The sequence below is a fragment of the Gadus chalcogrammus genome, chromosome 1 (assembly GCF_026213295.1).
Source record: "Gadus chalcogrammus isolate NIFS_2021 chromosome 1, NIFS_Gcha_1.0, whole genome shotgun sequence".
Lineage (NCBI taxonomy): Eukaryota > Metazoa > Chordata > Actinopteri > Gadiformes > Gadidae > Gadus > Gadus chalcogrammus.
This window is the reverse complement of record NC_079412.1, coordinates 57,568-69,004: the sequence shown is the minus strand read 5'-3', so window position 1 is coordinate 69,004 and position 11,437 is coordinate 57,568. Positions and strand designations below refer to the sequence as shown.

At 46.8% G+C, this 11,437-nt stretch overlaps 1 protein-coding gene across 1 annotated transcript; it reads left to right on the top strand.

The window, feature by feature from the left end:
* The first annotated feature begins 502 nt into the window (after positions 1-502).
* LOC130389648 (uncharacterized) lies at positions 503-4,534 on the top strand. The gene is made up of 2 exons (XM_056599564.1): positions 503-1,328; positions 2,815-4,534. Exons 1-2 carry the CDS (start codon positions 1,024-1,026, stop codon positions 3,464-3,466), a joined length of 957 nt encoding a protein of 318 aa, XP_056455539.1. The 5' UTR covers positions 503-1,023; the 3' UTR covers positions 3,467-4,534.
* The last annotated feature ends 6,903 nt before the right edge of the window (positions 4,535-11,437 follow it).

Here is an 11,437-nt window from a genome sequence, read left to right as displayed (position 1 = left end):
GCCATTAGGAAGCAGGGTCTAACACACAAGCTGCAATACCCTCACATATCCACTAGGAAGCAGGATAGAACACTTAAGGGCTATGTAGACAGTGGATATCATCAAGAGATACTGCTCGTGTGGAACGGTTCGCAAGTCAGAGAGACAGGCTGACATAAGGCCTTGGGCCATCTGCTTGAGTAGAACAGATGGAATGTTCTACACAATGTATGCTCCTCTGGACCATACACCACAAGTAATTGTCACCAGACACAACCGTCTGGACTTTACTTTTCACATTTTTAGATACAGCTTTTTACCTTAGCTAATAGCATTAGCTAAAGCTATTGCTTTTAGCTTTAGCATTAGCCAGCTCCTTGTAACTTTCCACACCATGCCAAATGAGTTTGATCCGCGGCTTACAATAGCAAATAATAAAATTGCTAACCTCAAGAAGGACATCAGACGGCTCTCGGACGAGCTGGGCAACACAGAGTCCCTGTTGGCCAGCGTTATGGATTTAGCTGCCGACCTGAACAAGCAGATTGCATCGCTAAGCGCAGCTTTCCAGGACTATGTTGTCTGGGACCCCCTCACCTCCACCTGTCATCGGCCTTCCTCCTGCTCCACTCCCAACCGTCAGCCCTCCTGGACCGAAGTGGTAATCCGAGGGCGCAAGAGTGGCCCGGACGGGGCCCCAACTCCTCCCCTGGGCCTATCCAACCAGTATGCAGCGCTGTCTGGTGACAGTCCTGCTCCATCAGCTGATGCTCCTGCCATTCCAGCTCGCTCCAAAGCGGACCGTTCCCAAAGTTTGACGCCTGCTGACACCGCTGCTCTACAGCCACTGGTGGATCCCGCCACAGGATCCTTACCCTACATGCCCACTACCTCCGTCAGTCAACGGACGTGGGAAGGCGTGGCTGACTGATGGGGGAGTAGTCTTTGCAGAGGCATCCGTCAGCCAATCAAATCGCTTCCCGCTAACAACAACAAAGCCGGGTTCTTCCCGCTTCTTCCTGCTTGCTGTGTTGTCATTGCAAGATGGATCCCGTTGTAGCAAGGATGGTGTTAGTTCAGGTTGCTGGTGCTTTGGTCCACCGACGTGGAAAGCAAGTGCATCAGCGTTGGTGGGTTCACCCTGTTCTCCGGACACGCAACCAGAGAGGGGAGTATCACGCACTTGTGCAGGAGTTGCGTCTGGATGCTCTCCTATTCCATCAATATTTTCGGATGCCTCCGGACCACTTCGACGAGTTGCTTGGCAAGGTCGGTCCTCTCATTACCGTGGCAGACACACGGTTTCGTTCTGCAATTGGCCCTGCCGAGCGACTCGCCATTTGCCTACGGTAAGGATACTTTTTTTTTTTAATGATCACATAACTAGCGTTTCCATACAGCTCATTGGTGTGCACATACTGCTAGGCTATAGAAAAGGTGCCCATTTCCATCCACGGTGTTGTTTGCATAAAATGTCCTAATTAGGGAAGACATCTACCCATCTATAGCCATAGTAGTGTGCAGAGTGTTCCTGGTAAATCTCAGGTTATGTGGTAGAGCTATCTGTAAACAATCTAGTCATATTAGTTGTGGATGTCACATGGGCAGGGACGCGGGAAGTGGGGGTGCTTAGGGTGCTGCAGCACCCCCCTGGCGGTCCCTGGCTGTACCTGCAAGTGAGAACGTTTTCTGAACGAATCAATACTTTTTTTTTTTAGAGTAGAATTTTATCATACAACATGTTTATTCATGAAATTATTGACATCCACCCTTTTCGTTATATTTATCATATTAGCATTTCATTTTATTTAGGGCATTGTCTGTGTAGGCTGACGTAGTGACGCACAACGCAGAACAATGCTGTGTGCGCGAAGGGAAAATTCGAAAAGTCAAGCTTGTTACAAGTGCAATGTGTCGCAGAAAATAAGTATTTTCCGATTTTTTTTGGCACCAAGAAGGCAAAACTTTGCGATCAAAACACCAGCCGGACATCCAATTCCCTGCATTCCGTATGTGACCTGTCCATAGCTCAATATGGTACTATGCTGATTTTACATAAGCATGTTGGTGTTCAACATCTGTTGTAGTGCAAAACATTCTAAAACTGGTGTAAAATGTTGCTGGCCATATTAATAGACACGTTGAATGTTATCGTTTTGATTCTGGAATCCCGCACGTAAACTGGTTGGCAAAAAAAGAGGGACGGTTCACTTGAAGGAGAAATCGTCACCTTCCTCATATCAGACAACTCGTAAGTCTGGATGAAAATGAAGGCTTTCGTTTACTGTCACTTTCCTTTGTAAACCTTTAGAAATAACCTACTGAATCCTTGTTATAACGCTGTGTATAATCCCGGACCGCAACAGCTTGTCGGCATGTTGTTAGTGTGTGCAATTCAGCACAGTATCAGCCGAGTTGACTCTAATTTCCACATTGTTTACTTGCTAACGTTTTCGAATAACAGTGGCTAGTTGGCAGAGTTAGTATTTTTACACACCAGTAAGTGTTTATCAGAGCGGAGCCCTAAATGTGACGTCACCCGTCATCTCGTCTCTGTAAACATTGGATGTTGCGCAGCATTTATTATGACGTCATTATATAGACTCTCTCTCAGCACCCCCCACTCGGACTGACTTCGCACGTCCCTGCACATGGGATTATTTATGTATCAATGAAGAGTGTTTCAGATAAATGTGTTCCATCATAAAGCCTTTCTATGAACATGGTATGCAAGCAACCATGTATGAATAATAAATATAACTAAGCTGTCATGACTCATGCCCTGTATATTTTAAAGAATATTTTAAGTATTTTCTTTAATGCTTTCTTTGTTAGGTATCTTGCCACTGGCGATTCCTTTCACACGATTGGCTTCAGCTATCGTCTGGGCACTTCGTCAGTGTGTAGGATAGTGCGGGAGGTAGCCAGTGCCATCTGGACTGCTTTGGTGGAGGAGGAGATGTCTGTTCCCACGAGGGCGGACTGGAGCACCATGGCCGAGCAGTTTGAGTGGCGCTGGAACTTCCCCAACTGCATCGGAGCGATTGATGGGAAGCATGTTGTGATACAAGCTCCAGTTAACTCTGGCTCCTTGTATCACAATTACAAGGGCACCTTCTCCCTGGTCCTCCTCGCCATAGTGGACGCCGACTACCTGTTCCCGGTTGTGGATGTTGGAGGCTACGGCAGGACGAGTGACAGCGGCTCCCTCCGTAACTCCGCGTTTGGGGAAGCTCTTCGCGATGGCACCCTTGACCTCCCTCCCGCCCGTGTCATCTCCGGCGCAGAGCAGCGGGGGCCACTTCCTCACGTGTTTGCGGGGGATGAGGCGTTCCCACTCATGACCCACCTGCTGCGGCCATTCCCTGGACAACATCACACTCTAGAGAAGCGAGTGTTCAACTACCGCCTCAGCCGGGCTCGTCTTGTAGTGGAATGTGCCTTCGGAATCTTGGCATCTAGGTGGCGCATGTACCGGCACCAGTGATTGGCACCAGTCCTGTGGTAGCTGAGGTGTGTGTGAGGGCCACCTGTGTGCTGCACAACTTTCTTGAGAGGAAGAAGCTGCAGGGGAGAAGACACAGGGTGGAACCGAACATCGAGCCATCGACTGATCCTGAAGCCCTGCGTGATGCACCCAGGATGGGCTCCAACAACGCCACCAGACTGACCATCCAGATGCGGGAGGCCTACTGTGCGTTCTTCAACGAGGAGGGTGCAGTGCCATGGCAGCCAAGAGCCTAGCAACACAAAGGCTCTTCAACCAAACAGCTATTTTAAGAGCTACCCATATCTTAAGAAAAGAAGCATATTCCAACTACACCTGCACCTTCCTATACCTGCGTATACATTGTACATTTGCTCAAGGTTAAGTTTTAAAAGTAACTGTAATAATGATTGTTAATGATCTGGTTTTGTTTTTTCACAGATGACCCGAGCCAGCTTTCAAGAATCCCTATTGTCTTCCTGCAAGTCTACTGAATAATTATTAATATGCTAATATTAATATAACATAATTCCACTTCCAAATTATAATGTATTATAAAAGGAACACATCACAATGAAAGTAATTTTTTTAATTAACAACACAAAGAACCGAACAACAAAACGACAGAAACACCATAACTTAAAGAGCCCATGCCATTAAAATCACATTTTTCCAGTTGTTTGTTAAATAACATAGGTCTGAATAAGTTTGTGAGCTGTGGTAAGTTTGAAATCTATGCAGTTTGTCTGCTGAATGCAATAGGCAATGAAAGGAAAAAGGCAGAAGAAATGAGCCGATCTGGATAAGGTGACACTGTGACGTAGCGTTGTCAAACTATTATTCATGGCCCTGCCCACTTGGTTGGTTCGTAACCACCCACAAGAATTCTGAAGGAGTCGTGATTGAGCTAGTGCTAAATGCTAATACGTGTATGGTAGTTGCTTATTTCGTAGTAACAGGCTAGTTACAGAATTTTGAATGCAATGGCAGAACGACATCGAAGTACATGAACTGCGACATGCTGCCTGCCGCCGGTTGCCGCGGCGCGAGGCACCACCGCCGCGAAGCACCACCGCCTGGCAGCGGGCAGCCGGGCGGTGGTGCCTTGCGCCGGCAGCAGGCAGCAGGCAGCGCGCGGTTCTGTCTACTACAGATTGATGTGGAAGTGGAAGAACCAGAGACGTCGGAGAACCCGACGAAGTCCTTTGTGATTCATTATATCGTCTGGACGTGCACACAGCTTTTGGCCGTGATAATATGTATTATTTGATATAGATATCTATGTATTATATGATATTATTTACATATAGAGCTCCAGGACTGTAACGCAAGTGTTGTACACTTCCTTGTTATTTGGATAACCGTTCTGCTGTTGGTGTGATGGCATAACACGTCGGACTCTCGTCTATGGTATTTCTACAACTGGACCCGTAGTGGGGGTTATCTCAGCCATGGTTGAGAATGAATTGGGGGAAAGGAACTTTGGCTTTGACTCCCTGAAGTCATGAACCACGACATGGAGGAGAAAGGGATTGTTGACCGCGGTCGTCTCCCGCCGGAGCCTATGGACCACCGCCTCGGCTTCAGGATGCGGTGATTAGCGCTGACCGCTGCCGAGGCGGCGGGAAGCAGGGCTCAAGCGGGATACATTCGTGGCCAACAATCCCTTTCTCCTCCATGTCGTGGTTCATGTAGCCTACTTCAGGGAGTCAAAGCCAAAGTTCCTTTCCCCCAATTCATTCTCAACCATGGCTGAGATAACCCCCAATACGAGTCTCGTTGTAGAAATACCAGAGACGAGAGTCCGACGTGTTATGCCATAACACCAACAGCAGAACGGTTATCCAAATAACAAGGAAGTGTACAACACTTGCGTTACAGACCTGGAGCTCTGCTCCAGGTCTAAATAATATCATATAATACATAGATATCTATATCAAATAATACATCACGGCCAAAAGCTGTGTGCACGTCCAGACGATATAATGAATCACAAAGGACTTCGTCGGGTTCTCCGACGTCTCTGGTTCTTCCACTTCCACATCAATCTGAAGTAGACGCGGTCGTTGGAGATTCATAATAACCTATCGTCTGGAGGCTCACACAGCTTTTGGCCGTGATAATATATATTATATATTATATGATATAGATATCTATGTATAATATGGGTTTCTAAGAGCCATTGCGATACATCCACCGTAAACAGAGCGCATGGTACCGTGGCTACAAGCTGGTCAGGGCCAGGTGATAATATTATATATTATATGATATGGATATCTATGTATAATATGGGTTTCTACGAGCCATTGCGATACATCCACCGTAAACAGTGCATGGTACCGTCAGTGGCTACAAGCTGCTCAGGGCCACACCCCCACCCCCCTCCTTGACCTGCCTTGACACGCCCACCGTATACAGAGCGCATGGTAGTGGCTGCAAGCTGCTCAGGGCCACACCCCCACCCCCCTCCTTGACCTCCCTTGACACGCCCACCGAAACAGCGCGTTTGGGGGAAGCTCAATGTGCGACTGTTTCGGAGTGACTGTAACTCTGCACCACAGCTGAATTTCGGGGACGTCTTTGAATACTGTGTTTGTGGCCCACTAATACCTATATTAAAGCATCATAAAATAGAATGGCATGGGATCTTTAACAACATAACAAACATCACCTCACACACTCAGTCACTCACTCACTCACTCACTGTCATTCTCCCGAACCTCCCTAACCTCCCTATTCTGTAGCGCCGCCATATCCGCCCTTGAAACGATTTGGTACACCTCGTACCGCACCATGGCTCTACTTGGACTGGAGAGCCTTCTCATGGCGGGGAGGAGTGACATAAAAAAAATCTCATCCTCAGAGGGGGGCTGTGGCTGTGGCTGTGGCTGCGGCTGCGAGGCAAGTGGCTCCATGAGCGCCAGCATGCCCTGCTCAAAAGAGGACATCTCAGTCCTACGTCGCTTCCTACCCCTGCCCTTTTCTGGGGGATGCACACGCCACTGGCTCCTACCCACAGGTCCACCGTCCGCTGCTTGGGCCGTGGCTGGGGCTGGGGCCGTGGCAGGGGCTGGGGCTGGGGCCGGGGCCGTGGCTGGGGCTGGGGCTGGGGCTGTGGCTGCTTCATCTGCTGTTGGTGCTGGGGGTGACAGCGCACCTGCCTCTTCATGTGACCCACGTCCATGCTCCTCTGTCACCGCCATCACCGACACCGGGGATGGGTTCCGATGCTGGAGGTTGGAGGTGGTCCCTCTATTTTGGAGGAATGGCGCTAGGAAGCCCATCACCCCCATGTACCTCCATACATGCTGCTTCTCACTGGCCCCTGCCCCACTCCTCTGGGCTTCCTTCTCCTTCACCCTCTCCCTCCGATATCGGTCCCTGAGGGATCTCCACCTCTTCATACATTCCAACCCGGTATCACGCAATTGCGTGCTCCTGCGCACGAACGTTAATCTATTGAAGCGTGTTCCCGAGCACGATAGTCCGACTTTTTGCGTGTTACACAAAACGAAATGTAAACCAATGCATTCTGAATGGGAGTGTTCTAAGACAATTAACGTGCTCCACAAAACGGTACGAGAGAGAGAGAAAGAGAGAGCGGGAGGGACAGAGAGAGAGAGAGAGCGAGAGAGAGGCTTCAGAAAGGGTGTGCGCAGATACAGTGCACCCTAGTTATGTTTATGCCAAAACCTATATATATAATTAGGCTGTGGAAATTGCAATAAGTTAAGAACACAACTTCGCACGTTGAGCACACAGCCGTGTGACTCGTTTATTTTGTAAAAAAGAAAACCGGAAAACAAAGCGTGCTGAAGGTAAACAAATCCAGCATGGTCTGTGACGTCATGAGACACGTAATCCTTAGGGACCGCGATCCCTGAACCACCAAGAACGTAAATGACATACAGTAAACAACAACACAATTGAAAGAACAACACATAACGAAATACTGTAGGTGAATTATGTTACGGTCACTACAAGGCTATAATTATATTATTTAGCGTGTAATGAGACAATCTATAGCCAAATTGTCGAAGATGCCCGAGAATCTTCGGGGATATCAGCATGGGAAATCGGCGAATCAGACCCATGAAGGGGGGGGGGGACGACACATTAGTTGAAGGGGGGGGGGGGGACGACACATTAGTTGAGGGGGGGGGAGACACGTTTGTAGGGGGGGGGGCACGCTCGACAACGAGAGTTGGTTTTTATTGAACGCTCGACAACGAGAGTTGGTTTTTATTGAACGAGACTTCAACACGGAACAGCTGCACAAAACGATGGTCACGTCACTCTCGGTGACGGTGTCGACAATAATGAACGCACGAACAATGTTAATAGAACAACACACAACCACATAACATCCCGAACCCATTAACCCCACTTAATCCTAACAACAAAACAAGGTAACAAAAGCCCCATTTGTCAACTGAGAACCCCAATTCCCAGAATCCCCCGCGGCTCCGGAACACGGCGCAGCTTATATTAATCTTTATTATCTGAATGGGAAATGCAATATTTTAGGACAGATGCACCATTAAACGCGTTTCTAATGACATTTCTAGCGAGAAATGTAAATTTTCCTTACATAATCTTCAGTCAGTGAATGTGTATGATCTTTATTAATCTTTATTATCTGAATGGGAAATGCAATATTTTAGGACAGATACACCATTAAAGGCGTTTCTAATGACTTTTCTAGCGAGAAATGTACATTTTCCTTACATAATCTTGAGTCAGTGAATGTGTATGATCTTTATTAATCTTTATTATCTGAATGGGAAATGCAATATTTTAGGACCGATTCACCGTTAAACGTGTTTCTAATAACATTTCTAGCGAGAAATCTACTTTTTACTTGCATAATCTTCAGTCAGTGATTGTGTCTGATCTTTAGTTTTATAGTTATTAGGATTTGATCGGCTCGCTCGCATGTTTCAACGACGTCAGGTTGCTTTCGCTAAACTAGCAGCTCACGTGCTTCCTGCGTTTGTGTTATTAAACTGTTACTTTATGTAACTTTTAATGATATCATCTTGTTAGAAACACGTATATCTGAGAGCCAACCCAGTCGCCAAAAGCATACGTTGACAGTGTACTTTTCGTGAACACTGGATTACGTCGCATTTCAACATAAAATAGCGTGTTATACACACACACACACGCACGCACACGCACAGACACACACACACAAGCACACACACGCAAGCACAGACACACACAGACACACACACGCACACGGTGCATTTCGCTGCTAAAACAACAACAAAATATTCCCTCAAATATTATTACTTTCAAAACGTTGGCCAAAATGACCAATAATATCATTTTTTATTTGGGATGCTTCTAGGACATTTTGGGTGGATTTTGAATGGTATGTGGGGGGCACGTTTTTTTGCAGGACCTGGCAACCCTGCGCTGTTGCCCGAGATCTGGATCCACCCCGGCGTGGTGCCGTCTCCTTTTGACCTTTTGACCCCAGACTTCTGGGGGAATAGCTGAATCAATTCATTAGTCAATCAGAAGCATGTAAATATCGTCCCGGTGGCGTAAGAGGACGAACAAGGTGTCCTTCAACATCTACGCTTCCAGGAGATTACAACGGTGCCACACATGAGCATATTCGAACATGTTTAATGGTAGTAATTAGCTGTCGAAATTGGAAGCCTTAATCAATACTGAGCAGCTATTGATTTGCTTCCCGATACAAGATTTGTCACAAATGACATGTTATTTAGCATCTACACGTTGAGCTGAGTCCAATGACACCAAGAACGACACTCTAGCTAATGGTAACATGTATTTTACATGGTACACCTAGGTCTAGGACATGATCTCGGTGTAGCAAGAGGCCGAGCTTGATCTCATTGGACTCAGCTTAACGTGTAGATGCTAATTAACATGTAATTTGTCAAAAATCTCCATCGGGAAGTAAATCTATAGCTGGTCATTATTGATAAAGGCCTCCATGTGTGGCACTGTTGCAATCGTAGATGTCAAAGGACACCTTGTTTGCTCTGTTGCACCACCGGGAAGATATTTTCATACTTCTAATGGATTGATTCATATTTTAAGGTTCTCGGAGTGAGACTTTAAGTGGCTGCAGCAGAAGTGTTGAGACGAAAGATGATATCAAGAGATTTATAGAATATTCCCATTCACATTATGATTCTTCGTCGTAACATCCGACCAAACATCCTTTACATTCACAGAGCGAAGATTATGAAAGTCCAGGCTCAGCAAGTGCTCCATCTCGTTGCACCTGCACCCAGCGGCTCGCTTGCAAGATTTTGGCCTGAAGTTCTTCCCAGACCTACACCCTAGCCATCCAACATGCATATCTGAGAATCAGGCCTCTCTTTAATAATGACAAAAAGTTATGAGAGAAACACACATTAACTTTTTGTTATCTCATAAGCGGTGTGGTGCCGGCTCCTTTTGACCTTTTGACCCCCGACTTCAAAAACGTGCTACCGCCCTGAAATTTGAATACCTTATTCTAGGGCCTAACTGGGACCTCCGCACCGAAACTTGGCCCGGTCGGACCCCGAGGGCAGGAAGAGGGGGCCCTTCCTGCCCGAGACTTGGCCCGGTCAGACCCCGAGGGCAGGCCCCCCCTTCCTGCCCTCGGGGTCCGACCGGGCCAAGTTTCGGTGCGGAGGTCCCAGTTAGGCCCTAGAATAAGGTATTAAAATTTCAGGGCGGTAGGACCTTCTTATCTCAAAAACTGTTTTTCCACCACATTCTGAACCATTAGGTCTTGCAGGCTACACTTCTGAGGGGCTTTGTCCAAATGACACTCCATTTGGGAAAACTTTTTTCTCTAAGGGCTAGAACTCCAAATCTCGGATATGTCGTACACGGGGCCCCGGGAAATGTGTGTAAACATTTTAGCATCCCTAGCTATCTCGAAAAGGTCGGCAAAGGGGCGTGACCTCCAACAGTACAGTAAATGTACATAAGACAGAGGTTAGGTTCTAGTCCCCATTTTTTGTGGGATGGAGGTGTACATTTGTGGCTAAAGGTGTGTAGACAGAGCTGGCCTGTGGCCACGTTTTTGAAGTCGGGGGTCAAAAGGTCAAAAGGAGCCGGCACCACGCCGCTTATGAGATGACAAAAAGTTAATGTGTGTTTCTCTCATAACTTTTTGTCATTATTAAAGAGAGGCCTGATTCTCAGATATGCATGTTGGATGGCTAGGGTGTTGGTCTGGGAAGAACTTCAGGCCAAAATCTTGCAAGCGAGCCGCTGGGTGCAGGTGCAACGAGATGGAGCACTTGCTGAGCCTGGACTTTCATAATCTTCGCTCTGTGAATGTAAAGGATGTTTGGTCGGATGTTACGACGAAGAATCATAATGTGAATGGGAATATTCTATAAATCTCTTGATATCATCTTTCGTCTCAACACTTCTGCTGCAGCCACTTAAAGTCTCACTCCGAGAACCTTAAAATATGAATCAATCCATTAGAAGTATGAAAATATCTTCCCGGTGGTGCAACAGAGCAAACAAGGTGTCCTTTGACATCTACGATTGCAACAGTGCCACACATGGAGGCCTTTATCAATAATGACCAGCTATAGATTTACTTCCCGATGGAGATTTTTGACAAATTACATGTTAATTAGCATCTACACGTTAAGCTGAGTCCAATGAGATCAAGCTCGGCCTCTTGCTACACCGAAATCATGTCCTAGACCTAGGTGTACCATGTAAAACACATGTTACCATTAGCTAGAGTGTCGTTCTTGGTGTCATTGGACTCAGCTCAACGTGTAGATGCTAAATAACATGTCATTTGTGACAAATCTTTATCGGGAAGCAAATCAATAGCTGCTCAGTATTGATTAAGGCCTCCAATTTCGACAGCTAATTACTACCATTAAACATGTTCGAATATGCTCATGTGTGGCACCGTTGCAATCTCCTGGAAGCGTAGATGTTGAAGGACACCTTGTTCGTCCTCTT

What these genes read in the sequence shown, in the direction of transcription:
- LOC130389648 (XM_056599564.1), top strand. Translation starts at nt 1,024, where the DNA reads ATGGATCCCGTTGTAGCAAGGATGGTGTTAGTTCAGGTTGCTGGTGCT. An exon ending in CGACTCGCCATTTGCCTACG is followed by an intron (nt 1,329 to 2,814) that starts GTAAGGATACTT and finishes TTTCTTTGTTAG; the next exon opens with GTATCTTGCCACTGGCGATT.